This window comes from Syngnathus typhle, linkage group LG14 (assembly GCF_033458585.1).
Source record: "Syngnathus typhle isolate RoL2023-S1 ecotype Sweden linkage group LG14, RoL_Styp_1.0, whole genome shotgun sequence".
In the NCBI taxonomy this organism is placed as follows: Eukaryota; Metazoa; Chordata; class Actinopteri; order Syngnathiformes; family Syngnathidae; genus Syngnathus; species Syngnathus typhle.
This window is the reverse complement of record NC_083751.1, coordinates 10,942,117-10,959,143: the sequence shown is the minus strand read 5'-3', so window position 1 is coordinate 10,959,143 and position 17,027 is coordinate 10,942,117. Positions and strand designations below refer to the sequence as shown.

Below are 17,027 nucleotides of genomic sequence, written 5' to 3'. Positions count from 1 at the left end.
CTATACACGGAAAAAAACGGTAAATGTGGATGATTGTACTATCACCCAAAGTGACACTATAACCAGTCTATCTTGGCAAAAAAATTTTTTTTTAAGCACTATACCATACTCCTCCTTGACACTGGTTCTGAGCTTCTGTGAATAAACGGACTCACTTAAACATATCATACTTTTGGTCGAAGAAACAACCACAACTGAAGCCTATGGGTCAGTTGCGGCACATGAAAATAGACAGAATGACGATCAAACGGTCTCTTCAAATCAAAGTTGCCGACTTGCTGTGTTTTGGGGGCATAATAGACTTTCTGTCCACAGGTCAAGATCACTATTGCCGCACTCACTTCCTCCACAGATGTTACTCCCCTGGGAAAGCATGCTGGTTGAACTGCTTTAGTGTCAGCTCTCGTTGGACTTTCTTATTTCCCATGTTCTGAAAGGCAACACGTTCCTGACATTCTCTCCCTGGCCTACTAGAGGACGCTCTTGTGCCCCCGGCCGGCTTCCATTGAGTCAGACAGCTGAGTCACTCACCGACACTAAGTGCACTTCAAACTAGGACGCTTCAGTCTTTGGAGCGGCGACCGCAGAGCGAATGTGAAGTGCGAAAGGATTTTTTCTTTTGTTGTTTTTTGTTTTCCGTGTGTCTTTTGAGTTCTAGCGCCTGGCAGGATGCTGACGGTGACGCTGAGGACGCTCCAGCAGCAGACGTTCAAAATTCACATCGACGCCGAGGAGACGGTGAGTCAAAGTTGCTTGAGGTAAACACAGCGGCGACGGCCGGGGGGGGCGAAACGAGACCCCACCGGACCGGCGGGCTAGCTTGTAGCATACAATGTAGCCCAGCCTAGCTTTTCCGGGTTATTCAGGTTGACTGTGGGTCTCTAACGCTTTCTGAATCTTTATTTTCGTTCAACACGCAAATACATGCGGAGGGGAGGGGCTATATGTTGGCGTGTTTGCACGACCTCGTCACCTACGCGCGACGAAGTCTCCGCGGGTGAAGCTAGCCCAAGTTACGGCGGTACATGCGTTGTTTCCCTTCAGAGTAAACATTAGTATCGTTTGAAATTCCATTACCGTTTGGTCGAGCCGTTAATAGCAAACGTCATGAATTTTGTAGTATCACTATTCATCTTTTGTAACTTATTAGAGCTACAAAACGATAGCACTAGTCGCGTTTTATTGTATTATTTTGAAAAGCGCGAAAGGGAAGTGTTGCTATTGACTCGTTTTGGTGTCAGTGAATGACGCTGCAAGATTCCTCATTGTTTGTGCATTGGAAGCCAGTTACTTTTCATTAAAACCATTTGACCTTCGTGCTCGTGTGTGTGCGCGCGCATGCGTGTGTGTGGCTTTACATGTACGTACAGCAGACACTAGATTCAACTCTGGGGATACACATAAAGATGAACTATATTAATTAACTTTTGAAGCAACTTGTGCAAACAATCAGGAAGAGTCTGACTTGTAATAAAATACTACGCGGCCATATGTTATGTTAGGTGTTAAGTTGAATTCTTGCTTTTGTGTTTGCTAGGTGAAAGTGTTGAAGGAGAGAATCGCAGAGGAGCGAGGAAAAGATGTTTTTCCCGCTGCAGGGCAAAAACTCATCTATGCAGGTAAGGAATGGATGCCTCTTGTCAGAATGTCAAAATGTGTTGTCAAACAGAGCAAGGCTGCTCACGTCACATTTTCTTTGGGCTAGGCAAAATCTTGAACGACGACACGGCACTGAAAGAATACAACATCAGTGAGAAGAACTTTGTGGTTCTCATGGTTGCCAAGGTCGGTTTCCAGTTCGCAAACTTTCAGTATGTTGCATTTTAGGCTAAATCTGTGATTGGTGTGAATGTGAGTGATCAATGTCATCATTGATGGGTTCGGAAAATAAGACGCAAGAGCAAAAGCAATCCGATGCATTTCAGTGGCTGTTGATTCTAAGAAAATTTTGACTATTGGTGGGCCGGATCTGTACCAATCCTCCGGGAACAGCAGCAATGAACAAAAGTTAACTGGATGCATTGGTTGGATTGGATCATCTTCTGACCAGTCTGGTGATAGGTTATGTTTTTTATTTCTGATGCTTGGCTCCAAAATCCTAACAGTTTAAAATATAGTTTTAACAAAAGAAGACTTATTTTTTGGAAAGAATAGTTTCATAATCAAGTTCATAGTAAATAATACAATTTAAAGAGTGAATGAGAATCATTGTCATCAAACACTACACGTTATTTTTTGTGAAGAACAGAAGGCGATGTTGCCCAACATGGCAAGTCAATGTGGTTTCGATAAATTTGACAATTATTCAGTTGTCATATTGTGTATCCAAACATTTTGTTTTCTTTGTTGGCAGCCCAAAGCAGCCCCCGCCTCACTAACCCCCCCAAAGCCAACGCCCCAATCCGCACCGCCACCCCCTTCCTCGGCAACGTCAGAACCGACATGTTTATCCTCATCCTCGCTCTCCTCATCCGTTTGCGTCCCCACACAAGAAGCCGCCGCCACGTCGTCGGAAGTGCCACCGCCGCCCGCCCCGGAGAACACCCCCACCACCTCTCCCGAAGATGCGTCCCCACCGTCGGCCGCCGCCAAAGATCCTCCCGATGCCGGAACCGCTACGACGGACATCGAGAAGCCTGATGACGCGCCAACGACGGAAGCGGAAAGTCGCGCGTCCGTCCAGACGTTAGCTTCCAGGTGAGAGCAGGTAGCGGCAGCCACTTTCACAGAGAACATTGCTTTGAGGAAAATCAAAAGAAGACTCTGCAATTGCACAAAATGTGCTTGGTTCAAGTTATATACTTGTCGTGCTTGGTTGAGTGTAAAACTTACAAAAGAAGCAAAAAATTATTACTATGCAAAAAAAAAAAGGCACTGTGTTCATGGGCACATGAAAGAAATGAGAAGAAATTGCAGGTTCATACAGTGGAATATTTGTCAGCCACGCATGTCAGTATCGGTGACCAATATTGACCGCCTTTGCGAGTCCATGATATTTTAAAGTGAGGCTGGTATCGAACCCCAGTTATCATACAGCCCTGGTACAGATATCCGTTAGCCATATTCAGTCATCACTAATTTTGTTTGAAGTTTTTGAGTATTTGCTCGTTCAATAAATTGCACTCCAACTCTTCAGACCTCATTAACCACAAATATGTTTGTCAGCCTGGCGGATGAGCTGGGCCTGCTGGAAGAGGCGGCGTCTATTCTCGGTAAGATGGCAAGTGATCCTTGACTTAATGGGGGGAAAAAAAATGTCTCTACTTGCCCGGCAGTGACGGGCCAGGCCTACGAAAACCTGGTGTCGGAGATCATGTCCATGGGCTACGAGCGCCAGGCGGTGGTGTCGGCACTGAGGGCCAGCTACAACAACCCCGACCGCGCCGTAGAATATTTACTCACCGTGAGCACGTCAAATACGGAAAAACAGTTTGCCTATCACCGCCGCTATCAAACACGTTTTTGTGGCGCAGGGCCTCCCCGCTGCTGAAGCTGGCGGTGATACGCCAGCACTTGGGGACTCTCCGTCGGGCCCCCCTGCCGTCCCGGCCCCCGTGACGCAGATGCCGCCACCAGCGGACGCAGAGCGTAAGAGCAGAAACAACACCCAGTCCATTTTGCGTGTCACTGATGCACAATTTTGCGTCAATACCGGGACTGACGCAACCTCGCGTCTGATGTCGTTGCGGCAGTCTGTCACTCACTCAAAGGCTTCTCTTGCCACCCACAAGTACTTGGCACTGGCACCTGAGTTGACTTTGTTCCGTTCAGAACCACGCGGCGTCTTTCTTCTCCCGTCAGGCCCATTGCTGGGTGGCGTCACTCCGTCGGCACAGAACCCGCTGGAGTTTCTGAGAAACCAGCCTCAGTTCCAGCAGATGCGTCAAATCATCCAGCAGAACCCGTCTCTGTTGCCCGCCCTGCTGCAGCAGCTGGGCCGAGACAACCCGCAGCTCCTACAGGTGTGGACCCCTGACGCACCCCCTCAAAGCGCTCACCTCATCGGCTACCGTGTCGTTTTGTCATCACGCAGCAAATCACACAGCACCAAGAGCGATTTGTCCAGATGCTCAACGAGCCTCAAGGTGGCAACGCAGACGGCGGCGGCAGTGACAACGGCGGCAATGGCGGCGGTGGCGAACCACGGGCGCCGTCTCGTGCCAACTACATCCAGGTCACACCGCAGGAGAAAGAGGCCATTGAGAGGGTCAGGAAAGCTTCTGTTGTGTTCTTTTCTATGCCAATACTTTGGTCCTATCTCGTGCGACAAAAGTCAAACTTGCTGCCTCTGTTCTTGTTTCAGTTAAAAGCGCTGGGCTTCCCCGAGGGTTTGGTCATCCAAGCCTATTTTGCCTGCGAGAAGAATGAAAATTTGGCAGCCAACTTCCTGCTGCAGCAAGCCTGGGATGACGAGTAGATTTTGGTCGGGTTTGCGTGCATCCCGCCTTGGCTCTCTTTCAGGCTCCGATTGGCTTTTGTGTGTGCAGGAGCAGCGTCGCGGTTTAATAATTGATTGATGCATATATTGAATAAATGTCACCTTTCATGCTTTCTTTGAAATTATGCTTTCGGAATATGTGGGGGTGAGGGTTTTCCCTGTAAGTGGTGCTAAAAAAGACTGACGGCAACTGAAACTGCTTGTTTTGTCCACAAGTTTCAATTGCAGCTGCACTTTACAAAGATGCTATGAAGGCCACACACTTTGCTTAACCCTTTGCTGGGATTTTAGGATAAAATCAGTTTTTTCAAATATTGAGCCCGGCGTGTCATCCGTGAGCTACAAGAGTGAGAAGAAGCACGACCAAAACCAAAAGCGACTCGCTCCCTAGCAGCGAGGCACACGCTGTCCGCTAGGAGTCGCAGTTTCCCAGCTGCCTGGATGAGGCAGGGCGGGAGAGGGAGGGTGCGTTCCCGCAGCAACAGAGAAGATGGCAGCGCTCACATCTCTCAGCCAGGTAAGGGATGCGAGCCTTCAGCACGGCACCTTTTTAAGACCACGCGTGCACACGCTTTTGCTTCGCGTTCCACCACCGCTCGGTGTCATTGTCGCCTGTCTTAAAGTCGCCAAATATGGTGGAAATCGGCTCGCTCGGCCGGTCGAGGCAGGCCCAGTCTGGCGACGGCGGCGGTCCCGTTACGTAGCGGGCTCGTTAGCTGCCGCCGACGGACACACGGCAGCAGGCTAAGAGACACGAAACTCCGCCCTTTTAACCAAACACGAGTGGCACTCTCAGCGGGTGGAGTGTCAGGGCGTGTCCCCGACGAGCCGCGTCTTTGAAGTGGGCTCATGCGAGCTGGCCTGTCGTCGCCGCTAGCTGGTTAGCATCGTTGGAGCCTAGCGGGCTAAGCTTCGGGCGGTGACAAATTGATCCTGAAGTAAGTCAGGCCAACGACAACGCTACTTTGCGGCCAAAAGACAAGGCAGAAGCGCATTCTGTTTTGGGTCGTATGGCGTAATTCCTGTCGTGTTGAACTTCGTTTGCTTTTCAAGTCATTCAAGACTACATTCACACTTTTTCACGATTAAAGGTTTCAACACACCTTTCGCAGTATTCAGGTTCAACACTTGCACTTTTGGTGATGTTTGTGTTTTAACACCCATGCTTCAACCGGTGAAACAGCCAACACACACTCCACACCGTTCATATATGACAACGACAGGCATGAGTAAAGAAAATCAGGCCAATGAGGTGCCGCAAGGTGGCGTTTAAAAGAAACACTTCAAAACCCGGCCTGATGCCTTTTTATGTTGCAAATTGTTCCAGCTATTGCATTACTTAACTTTGCTTCACAATGCCAGACAAGCATTGCTGCAATTACCTTGTATTTGACTTTATTGTATTAAATGCCATGCACGTCCCAGTCACCCACTGGTCAATCTAAAATATGAAAGTCCACAATGACAGTAATATGCATCTTTCACAGCTGACGAGCGGGAGCGCCGTGTTTGAGAACTTTTACAGACAGGTAAAATGATGACTGGATGCTCTCTTAGCATGTTAGCCGAGTGTGCTAATTCTGTTTACGCGTGTGTATGCAAGGTGGATCCGGGCAACACGGGGAGAGTGGGACCAACAGAAGCGGCCCTGTTCTTGAAAAAGTCGGGACTTCCAGATGTGACACTGGGAAAGGTAGCGGTGTGATCTTAGCTGCCATTTTGTTGTCATGATTTATTCCAGTTGCTATCAAGTGTGTGAGTTTTAGGCCCAGAGGTACAACATTCATCTTTGGTGGCAATAAATTTGGCATGTTAATTTCAGAAAGAACCAAGCGAGAGTAAAGGCTCAGTCAATGGAGGCTTCACGCTAATACTTAGTTTTATTACAAAGGGGTGTGACCGGTTACATTCCACCCGCCGGTGGCCTTACGTACTCCCTCCAACTCTACGTTAAAGGCCGTAAAAGGTCCAACTCGCAGGTTTGAAAGGGCCTGCGCTATTGCTAAGTGTGATTGTCTCAAATCTGTAATAATGCTTGATATGGGCTGGCAGGAAATGGCAGCGAAGCCCATTAGTGTCCTCCCGGAAGAAATATTGAGAGCAGGAAATGATGTCGTTGCGTTATGTGAATGATTGTCACTGCGGATGATGAATGGGACTTTTTGTAGGCTCCAACATGTCTGCAAGTTACCCAGTGTTTCCAAGTGTTTATGCTGGGGAATTTGTTTGAATTTTACACTAGACCCCCCTCCCCCCTCAAAAATCAAAAAGCAAACTCGAGCCCTGATTCATTTGGAGTTTGGCAGGCATTTTTATCATAACACAATGTGTGAAAAAGTCAAAGACACTTGTGCTTAAACTGAATAGTAAGTTGGCCAGTTTAGTTTGGTGGAGCCGTCCGTGTACCTGATGTTGATCAACTAGTGTTGTCACAGTCATTGACAAACAAGATAGCTGCTGGTTAATTATTTTTATTTTTCCCTTCCCCAGATCTGGGATCTGGCTGATCCGGATGGTAAAGGCTACTTGGACAAACCGGTAGGATACGCCTCCTTCGGTAGAACCTGAGATGGTGACATCATCAGAATGAGCATCCTTTCCACCCTCTGTGCGGCCAAAAGGGTTTTTACGTGGCGCTGCGTTTGGTGGCGTGTGCGCAGAGCGGCCACGATGTCAGCGTGTCCAGCCTCAACCTCAGCGTGCCGCCGCCCAAGTTTGTGAGTGGCGGTCCTCCTTTTGCAAACCGCACCTGTCAATCACAATCATTTTACTCATGACAATGGAGCCTCTGAAAATACGTGAAGTTTCAAGGAGCAAGACAATTTCATAAATAATAGACAAGAATAATACATCAGTGGACACACTTGTCTTTTTTTCTTTGTCAAAATGAGTTTTCAATGTTAGTTTTCGTTATATGTTTCCAGAAGGACAGCAACAGTCCTTCCCTGAATGCCTCCACTGAAGCTCACTGGGCCGTCAGGGTACCCAAAGGCACCTCACACTTGCGTCATTTCTGAGATGCGTTAAGAATAAGAACATGAATAGCAAACGTTTGTTTCAGCCAGAGGAGAGGAACAAATTTGACGGCATTTTCGAAAGCCTGTCGCCGGTCAACGGCCTGCTGTCGGGGGAGAAGGTCCGACCCGTCCTCATCAACTCCAAGCTGCCCCTGGACGTACTCGGCAAGGTTTGTGCTCACCTCACGTGTTGAATTGTGGTGTTTTTGTCACTATCCTGTTGCCAAATGTCTCATATCCCGTCAGGTTTGGGACCTGAGCGACATCGATAAAGACGGACATCTGGACAGAGACGAGTTTGCCGTGGTGAGCCGTTTTCACAGTTTTCCCATTGATTCTTTATTGTCACAACGCGTCACGAGGTAACAGAAATGCCTATTGAAAAGCGGTTCGGATCCTAAGCAGATCCTGGTTCAGTTGCGTTGTGCGCCGGCATCAAAGCTTCCCAGAATCCACGGGTGCTGTTGGTCTCGTTTGGTGGCAGGCCATGCACTTGGTGTACCGCGCATTGGAGAAGGAGCCCGTGCCAGCCCACCTGCCCGCCGCCCTCATCCCACCGACCAAGAGAAAGAAAAGTCTGGGATCGGTGACGGGCGGCGCGCCCCCGCTGCCGGCCAGCCCGCCGCCACCCAAGGACTCCCTGCGCTCCACACCTTCCCACGGCAGCATGAACTCTCTGAACAGTGCGGGCAGCCTGTCCCCCAAACACACCCTCAAGTCCGCACAGGTACGTACGTGGTGCGACGTGCCATTGGACGTGTGAGAGAGTCTCACGGAGGCCTGGACTCTCCAGCATCCCGGCACCTGGGCGGTCCCGCCGTCAGATCGTGGTCGCTACGACGACATCTTCCTGAAGACGGACGCGGACCTGGACGGTTTTGTTAGCGGGCTGGAAGTGAAGGACATCTTCATGCAGTCTGGACTCTCTCAAGGTGTCCTCGCGCACATCTGGTAGGTTAGCTTGGTTGGCCGGCTAGCGACCATTAGCATCCAATCACCCACACTCTCCTCTCGTAACCTGGCAGGGCTCTAGCCGACACCAGACAAATGGGCAAGTTGACCAGGGAGCAGTTTGCGCTCGCTATGCATCTCATCCAGCAGAAAGTTAGCAAAGGTGTGGACCCCCCTCAGGCGCTGACGGCGGATATGATCCCGCCTTCGGAGAGGGGCACTCCTGTCCAGGTAGGTCACTACTGAGGGCTGTACTCACGGTAATTGAAAGGAGCACCATTTTGCTAAACGAGCAGCTCCGTTTCATCTTGGCGCCATCTGTGACAGATCACAAATAAAGCATGTTGTGTCAATGTGTGAGCAGAGCATGTCGGGGTACATGACGCCAGTGGGATCAGAGATGGCGGCGCTGTCAGAGATGAGGAGGGTAAGCGTTTTTTCTTCTCCTTCATGTGTGCGATGTGGGCATGAGCCAACATTCCCGGTGGTGGTGTTTTTTGTTTTTTTTCCTGAATGTGGTGGATTGACTGACGGTTCTGCAACTAACCTCTCTGCTCTTACCTCCTCTTCCTCCTTCTCAGGCCATAATGTTCAAGTTGTGGGTAGGTAACCAAATTCAGGGCCTCCACTCGCCAATGCTTTCAAGTCCCTGAAACGCCTGGAAGCATTTGCACATCTCTATATATTTTTTTACTTTACCCCACCCCCCCCCCCCCCCTTGCAGTGACAAATCTAACCTTTGTTCCCATTGAAACCGTGCTTGAGCCCACTCGAGACTTGAGTTCTCTTACTGGACCTTTCCCTCCACGTTGCCTCCCTGCCGCGGCCCAGTTGACTTCATTTCCCCACACTTCACTGACACTCCCTTGCTGTGTGTGTGCCCCCCCCCCATGTGCAGGACAGCTCCAGTTCGGTGGGTTCGGGCGAGTTTACAGGTATCAAGGAGCTGGACGACATCAGCCAGGAGATCGCCCAGCTGCAGAGGTAAGACAAGGAGACGTGTTTGCTGCCGAATCTTTTCATGCGTGACAAGTGCGACGTGCTGTTTGGAACGCATCCATTCCCATGTCATGAACGCCGCCGACGCTTCATCTCAACTCCGACCTAAACCTCCCTCGAGAAGAATCGTCACCCTCCACAACCCGAAATTGTAACAGCAACAAGCTATGTGCGTGTGTTTTTCTAATAGAGCAAGCACAACCTAATGCAGATTGGTTCAAACATGACAAGTTTTATGTTGATCATGCCTCTCCCTCACATGCGTCCGTCACCCACCCACCAATCGACCACAGCACGCACACACAACTTACATGTGTGTGTATTTTGTTTGCTCATCACTTATTCTCTCCATAATGCTGCGTCAGCACTCTTGCCTTTACCCAGTGGAATGCGCTCAGGTAAATCGCACAAGTCACTCACTGGACCTGGACTGGTATTCTCACACAAAATGAATATTTACTGTGGGGGGTTAGGGTTCAGCGTAATTTGCCGGACCCCTAACGGTTTTGCTTTCACCGTCCCCTACTGATCCAGAGTGCCGAGTTTGGTCATTTTAAGATTTGTGTTCCGAATATGGTGGAATTTCACTCCGGCGTCTTCCACGATGAACACGTCGACGTGCCTGCACAGCACTGCTTCTTCAATTGTTGTTTTTATCTTTTCTTCTGTATTTGGCTTTGTGTGTCCGCGCCAGGGAGAAGTACACTCTGGAGCAGGACATCAGGGAGGCGGAAGAGGCCATCAGGCACAAGAGCGCCGAGGTCCAGGTAAGCTCACCTGTTGCAAGCTGTCCCCGTGCCGTTGAGCGCAGGCCTGGTTTAATGGCGGCGCTCTTGCGCTTTCAGGAGATGCAGAACGACCTGGACCGAGAGGCGGCCTGTCTGCAGGAGCTGGAGGCGCAGAAGCAGGATGCCCACGACCGCCTGGAGGAGATGGACCAGCAGAAGCACAAGCTGGAGGACATGTTGAATGAGGTCCGCATCAAGTGTCAGGAGGAGTCTCAGATGGTGAGTAAGCATTCATCATTAGGACGATGAACGCGGTAGTTACCATTCATTGACGTATGGATTCAAAGTGGTATCTGCTGACCCAAAATTTGAGCAGCCCCAGTTTAGATGTTAAAACTCCAGAAACCTGCATTACCCCGCCCGACCTTGTGCTGGTTCCGCCAGATCTCGACCCTGCAGAGTCAGATCCACTCTCAGGAGTCTGACCTGCAGAACCAAGAGGAGGAGCTGAGCCGGGCCAAGGCCGACCTGGGCCGGCTGCAGCAGGAGGAGGACCAGCTGGAGCAGAGTCTAGCCGCCGGCAAGATTCAGCTGGAGACCATCATCAAGTCGTTGAAAGCCACCCAGGATGAGATCAACCAGGTGAAATGTCATTTGTCATGGGTGAGATTGCCCCCCTTCGGTGTGGTGACGAGCTGAATGTGTTGCGTAGGCGCGCAGTAAACTGTCGCAAATCCAAGACAGCCAGCAGGACGTGTCCAAAAGCATCGAGCAGTACAACAGCACCCTGAACGGGACCCACGGAGGAAGCATGACGAACCTGGCCGACATGAGCGAGAGCTTCAGTGACAGGGAGAACGGAGCCTTCCCCTCTGTGGGGACGACCTCGCACCCGCAGGTGGCAAAAGTACTCACATCCTCCCTTTCTAGTCAATTCATTTTGTCTCTCGTGTTTCGTTCGACATATTCAAAAATAATTGCTGACATTGAGAAAAGACTGAGATCATTGTTGTGGTAATTTGGGATAATACAGCCATCCAGTCAGCTGATGTAGATTTTTTTTGGCGTCTGGCAGGAGGATCCGTTCAAAGTGAAGCCGTCGGTGTTCAACAGTCAACCTCAGGAGCTTCACGCTGACCCTTTCCACTCGGAGGACCCTTTCAGGACGGACCCTTTCAAAGGTGCGCGTGACCGTCGCCTCGCCTTGGCTCGCCTTCTCGACTCTTGCTTGTTGCTGTCGTTTACTCGGTGCCCCGCTTTGGTTTGGTTGCCATCTTCCTCCTCCTCATCCAGGAGACCCTTTCCAAAACGACCCCTTTGCCAAGCCGCCAGCAGCTTCTGCAGGTACTCACTTTCACACCTCCATGTTTTTCTTTTAAAGGCGACTTTATCATTGCTTCTGCAAAATCGGACCAGCACGATTATTAGGACCAAAATGATCACAGTTATTGCGACATTGGCGCTATAAGCAATCTTTTTAAACAACAAATGTGCAAGTGAGGTTTCTTTCTTCGTTCTTCTTTGGCTGCATAGAAGCTACTCGATTACTACTGCGTGTGCCGTTGTTCTATCTCGCACCTGGGTGGCCACTGCTGCTCACTCATTTTCTCCACCAAGCTAACATGGCAGGATACACTGCTCAAAATGACCAACGCTAATATTAGCGTAGCTAGTATTTTACGTCTGTTTCCAGTTGCTTGCATACTCACCAAGTTGCATTGATTCAAAAATGTTCCTTACCGGGCACAAGGAAGCTCTCATTCTCACTTTTGAGATATAAAAGAATCGTCCCCATTTTTCAAAGCAAGTCAGTCAAGAACTCGGAAGCTCGGGGCAACATTGCCAAGCACACATCATCGGCCAATAAAAGATGTCCTGTGTCATAATGTGGAATTGCAGATCCGTTTGGCGGCGACCCATTCAAAGAGACTGATCCGTTCAAGGCCTCGTCTGAAGATTTCTTTAAGAAGACCTCAAAGCTGGACCCCTTTGCTACAGCGGACCCCTTCAGCAAGAGCGCCACGCTACCCTCAAAGGTGACACATTCACTCCTTGCGTGTCATCTGCTCACTTTTCATCAAGTTTTAACCACAAGTTCAGAAAATACTGAAACTTGAAACATTAAGTGTAAAGAAGGTCCACTTCATTTCAACTGATGAGATCAGAGTGCTCTTTTCTGAAATTTCAGCCGAAAGCCCAAGAACTTTAACTTTTTGGCCCCCCACTGAGAAATTTGGAAAATAAACACCTGTGTTGTTCTTTTGCAGCAAATGAGTCATTTCACGAGTGGTGACCCGTTCGCCGGCGCCAACCCCAAATCTAAAGGAGCAGGTAGGAATTCTCGCATCCCGGGGGAGCCTACGGCCGTTTTCCTGACTGCCTTCCGTCCGTCCCTGTTCAGATTTGTTTGGCGCTTTGGACCCATTTGGCAGTAGCTCCTTCAGCGGCAGCAGCAACAGCAGCTCTGCCGGTTTCGCCGACTTCAGCCACATGGCCAAAGGCAGAGACCCGTTTGAAGGCCGCGCCAGTTGGCTGCCGGACTACCAGAAGGTACCGCGCGATGATGTCAACGCTTGCCCGAGACGCTCGAGGCAGCACGGCAACGACTTATCGGATTCTCCCGTGCGGCCAGGCCGCGTTTACAGATGATCCGTTCAGCAGGAAGAGCGACACGCCCGCCCTGCCCCCCAAGAAAGGAGTTCCGCCGAGGCCCAAACCCCCCAGTGGTGAGTGCAACTTTGAAGATTTCATACTGTGCACCTCCGGTTATCGTCAGGGATCTTTTGTCCGACAGGATTTTGTGGGTTAGTGTGCAAAAGTGTGACAGAACGGTGACCGCTTCATATCTGCAGGTAAGACGACGCCAGTGAACATGTCGGGCCCGACGGACGCCCCCAAGCCATGCGACCCCTTCCAGCCGTTCGGCAGGGACACCACCGACCCTTTCCAGAGTAAAAAGGGTTTGGGGGACCCCTTCAGCGGCAAGGACCCTTTCGCTCCGCCATCCTCGGCACCAAGTAAGACTCTTCTTAGATTCTTGCAACCTTCACATTTGTCATGTGACTGGGAAATTATGTCAAGACTCGAACTGGAGAGCTACAGAACGTCTTTGCTGTTGGAGGCAATGAGGGAGACCTCATTTGTGAAAAAATATGAAACAGAGTTGGGCAATTTGGGACATTTGTGGTTTCCACAGCACAGAGACAATAGGAAACTTGATCCACCGAGTCGATGTTTTGCTAACGTGTGTTCTTTCACCCTCGACAGGGCCTGACAAAGTCAAGGTGAGTTTGACTTTTTGATATCGACATTTGAAAGCCCGACTGAACTGTCGCTTTTAGACAGGCAGGTTTTTATTCTGTTTGGACGGACGGCGTCGTCTCATGCTCGGACTTATTGACAGAGGCTAGTCAGCATTGAACATGTGGCTGTACGTGTGCCTGTGTCTGTTGTGCGTATGTGTCAGTTTAACAATGAGGCCCAACAGCTGGAGTGGGCCAAGCGGGAGAGTGAGCGGGCTGAGCGGGATCGCCTGAAGCGTCTCCGGCAACAGGAGCAGGAAGACTTGGAACTCGCCATCGCACTCAGCAAGGCCGAGATGTCCAACGCGTGACCGGTCTCCCCACCACCACCAACGTGACTCTTGAATATTCTATTGAAACACACAAACACACGATTGACAGATCCACAAAAAAAACCCGCAACCGACTTTAGAGGTCTTGCGTTGAGCCCAGGCGATGTTGTTCTCCCCCTTTTGTTGGGAGCGTCGGTTAGCGTCCGCTGGTGTTCGTGCTCTAAAAAAAATGCTCTGGAACGACTCAATGGGATTTGACGCTCTTTATCATCATTATTAACGATTCACTGTGATGAGGACAAAAACAACCTCATTTTGTTTTGTTTGTTAAACTTCTATTCTCCAGTCGTGCTATAACTGGACAACAAAATGGAGGACGGACATTTGGGCGACGTTAGCTCATCGTTTTCGTTCCGTCGTCCCTGTTTTTGGTTTCAGGTGTGGTGCATTTGGACATGTTATATCCAGAGGGTCCAATACTGATGCTACTAGACAAGAAAATGGAGGACAGGTTGAAGAGTTGGCGCTTAGCAACATCAGCTAACAATTTTGGCCCAATCACCTAAATTGCCCCATAAGTGTGATTGGTTGTCTAAATTGTGACCTGGTGAGTTGCTAGCAACCAGTCCACATTCAGCTGGGATAGGCTACAAACTGATGGATTTCCCCTAACAAACATCAAACAACGTACTGTAGTGCTAAAGCAGTATTAGTTCATTATTGCACACGTTTATAATTTTTATGACTTGATGAGGGAATCATTTGTTGTTGTTGTTTTAACAGAAATGTTTAAAGCTTTTTATTTGGATATTTTTGAAACTACAGATGATGAGCTTGTTGGATGTTTGAAACTACAGCTGATGTTGTTGATAGGCAGAACAGGATGCCGATACAAACTGGAAATGTTTTAACCACTCACCAACTTTTTTTGTTGTTTTTTGTACTTGAATCAACGACCGAATGGACGTGATTGAACACACACTGCTGTCTTGACTTGGCGTACTTATTTATTCCTGATGACGGGAAGGTTTACATTGTGCTCCTTTGCAGATCCAAACCACTTTAAAAACAAACAAACGCGTAAACGCTTACTGGATGCTGTGATTGCGTTGCTGGATTGAGGCTACTAGAAGACATAATACCCAAATCTGGTTCAAAGATTACCTTCTTTCCTCCATGTTATCTCGAAATTGAAGTTTAAATTTGACACCGCTGGCTGGCTGTTATACTACCGAGTGAAGCACAATTGGTTATTATAACCGCAAGAAACTCACTGAAAATGTCCAATATTTGTCAACAACTATCCATCCAGGACTGTAAAAAAGATGACTGTACAACAAGCAAAATGCTTTGTTATCCCCCCCCCCCCCCCCCCCATGCAAATGTTCCTGTTAATGTGAACTCTATGATTGATCACCTTTGAGTTACCATGTTGGTGCCACTTCCAATGCATTTCAAATCGGGGCTGCATCTCTTCCCCCCAATTTGGGGGGTTTACAGTCCGCACATTCACGATTCACTCTTTTGTTTGAAGTTGTGTCGCTAAGCTAAATGAAGTAACTTAAGCAAGGCCAAATCTTTTTGACAGAATTGTTGGAACAAATGGTGGCCCTGCTTGTGCTCCTCGTTGAAGCTAGGAGCTCGCTTGCAGTCTTTGCTATGCTAGGTTAACTTGTGTCTTACTGCCTGAACTGCTAACTTTTGTTTTTATTTTTAAAATTTTGTTGATTTTGGTATGTGATATCAAGAATCTAACATGCTCTTAGAATTTTAGCATTTCTTAGCAGCTAATACAAATCAATCATTTTCTTGAGCATTGTTGATTTAATGACTTCTCTGGTTAATTTTTTCCCTCGTTGAAACTGGCGACTCGATGTTAGCTGGTGAAGGAGGCAGATTTTATTGAAATGTTGCAAATGGACTTTTAAAAGCATCTCCAACATATCACAAAGCGACACAAACAGTGGCGAGCTGCCAGATAAACTACTTCTGCTTCTATTGGCCTAAGTATATGTGTCACCTAGCAGAGTAGCTAACTGTTGGCAAGCTGTCAGTATTGTTGTTTCTAATGCGCCTAATCTTGCTTGTCAGACATAATGAAAGTTGCTTCACTGCCATCGCCCCTTCTGCATTTCTGCTCAAACAATTGGCCGAGTTTAGCTTGTCTGTTCTATTGAGCCCTACTGTGAAACCTCAGCCGTGCACCATGCACTGCTTTTTCAGCGGTGACCATTCATACCGTTCATGCTGTATTTGTCTCCTTTGTGCAATAGATGTTTTATTTTTGTTATTTTTATGTCATGTATGTTTTTCATATGTTCTCCATCGGTTTGATGCACTTGCAGCTTCTAATTCTTTTGGGGCAATGAAAATATTTGGGAGAAAGTGTTCAGGGTACGTTAACCCTGATATCCTGACGTGTACATTCTTTTTTTTGTTTGCTTTTGCTGAGGTGTCTTGATCTAGATGATGTGTATACTTTCACATCTTGTATGGAAAAAGAAAAACCAGAGTGTTACACGAACAATCGAGTGGAATACGGTCATCGTCTTCTACTCTGTTGGACATTTGTGTTGAAAGAAAAAAGAACTCCTACCTGACACATGTCATCTCTTTATTTTGGATGTGTGCTTACACACAAAAAACATTGCAATTTCCCTACATTATAATACAATTAAAGTTTTTTATGTAGTGCATTTCACAACAGCTGCAGCTATAACAAAGCACTTTATACAGAACATAAAATAACAATAATGCAACAAAGACTGAAAATGATGAAAACTAATACACACGCGCATATATATATATATATATGTCTATAGTCTATATATCTATATATATATATATCTATATATATATATATATATATCACATATTATAATACATATAATCAGTACAACAAATGTCAATGAAAGCTTCCTCAAATATCTGAACTTTATTTGGGGTAACTCCGGCACTTTTCACAAGTTTGTAGTGACTTGATATTTTTGTTGTCTTTTACTTTTTTCTTCTAGTGGGGGGAAAAACTAATAGCACCAAGCAAGAGTGGCAAAATGGTGTAAAAGAAGGCAACATCAGTAAATCCACGTTGAACATTTAGAAGCTTTATTTCAAATGGGGCTTTGTGTAATTTTACACACGCACACACAATGAATACATATTTATTGTGGGGGTTCCTGTGTAAAGTTTGCATGTTCTCCCCATGCCCGCGTGGGTTTTCTCCGGGCACTCCTCCCAGATCCCAAGAATACCGTTTTTTTCCATGTATAATGCGCAAAATTTAACAAATTTATTGTCCTAAAATCTGGGGTGCGCATTAT

At 48.0% G+C, this 17,027-nt stretch overlaps 2 protein-coding genes across 9 annotated transcripts; both read left to right on the top strand.

The window, feature by feature from the left end:
* The first annotated feature begins 144 nt into the window (after window positions 1–144).
* LOC133167075 (UV excision repair protein RAD23 homolog B-like) lies at window positions 145–4,560 on the top strand. The gene is made up of 10 exons (XM_061297611.1): window positions 145–738; window positions 1,538–1,619; window positions 1,706–1,785; window positions 2,354–2,697; window positions 3,166–3,212; window positions 3,276–3,403; window positions 3,474–3,588; window positions 3,802–3,962; window positions 4,034–4,207; window positions 4,304–4,560. The coding sequence occupies exons 1-10, from the start codon at window positions 670–672 to the stop codon at window positions 4,415–4,417; spliced, it is 1,314 nt and encodes a 437-aa protein (XP_061153595.1). The 5' UTR covers window positions 145–669; the 3' UTR covers window positions 4,418–4,560.
* A 278-nt stretch (window positions 4,561–4,838) lies between these two features.
* Window positions 4,839–16,307, top strand: eps15l1a (epidermal growth factor receptor pathway substrate 15-like 1a). 8 transcript variants are annotated; one of them, XM_061297597.1, is made up of 26 exons: window positions 4,839–4,955; window positions 5,926–5,967; window positions 6,042–6,131; window positions 6,929–6,976; window positions 7,099–7,155; window positions 7,363–7,419; window positions 7,500–7,625; window positions 7,702–7,761; window positions 7,940–8,182; window positions 8,249–8,406; window positions 8,481–8,637; window positions 8,771–8,833; window positions 9,305–9,390; window positions 10,100–10,172; window positions 10,251–10,412; window positions 10,578–10,775; window positions 10,846–11,040; window positions 11,209–11,314; window positions 11,427–11,477; window positions 12,033–12,169; window positions 12,401–12,464; window positions 12,535–12,683; window positions 12,766–12,859; window positions 12,986–13,150; window positions 13,401–13,417; window positions 13,600–16,307. In XM_061297597.1, exons 1-26 carry the CDS (start codon window positions 4,929–4,931, stop codon window positions 13,744–13,746), a joined length of 2,772 nt encoding a protein of 923 aa, XP_061153581.1. In that variant the 5' UTR covers window positions 4,839–4,928; the 3' UTR covers window positions 13,747–16,307. The 8 variants fall into 8 exon arrangements, with proteins under 8 accessions (XP_061153581.1, XP_061153579.1, XP_061153580.1 ...); XM_061297595.1 differs by having other exon boundaries at window positions 7,060–7,155; window positions 10,846–11,031; XM_061297596.1 differs by having other exon boundaries at window positions 7,060–7,155; window positions 13,621–16,307.
* The last annotated feature ends 720 nt before the right edge of the window (window positions 16,308–17,027 follow it).

Bases quoted from the DNA above. Each gene is read 5' to 3' on its own strand.
- LOC133167075 (XM_061297611.1), top strand. From the start codon at position 670: ATGCTGACGGTGACGCTGAGGACGCTCCAGCAGCAGACGTTCAAAATT. The intron at 3,213-3,275 runs GTAAGATGGCAA...CTTGCCCGGCAG, and splicing joins AGAGGCGGCGTCTATTCTCG to TGACGGGCCAGGCCTACGAA. The intron at 3,589-3,801 runs GTAAGAGCAGAA...TTCTCCCGTCAG, and splicing joins GCCACCAGCGGACGCAGAGC to GCCCATTGCTGGGTGGCGTC.
- eps15l1a (XM_061297594.1), top strand. From the start codon at position 4,929: ATGGCAGCGCTCACATCTCTCAGCCAG. The intron at 10,776-10,845 runs GTGAAATGTCAT...TGTGTTGCGTAG, and splicing joins CCCAGGATGAGATCAACCAG to GCGCGCAGTAAACTGTCGCA. The intron at 11,041-11,208 runs GTACTCACATCC...GGCGTCTGGCAG, and splicing joins CGCACCCGCAGGTGGCAAAA to GAGGATCCGTTCAAAGTGAA.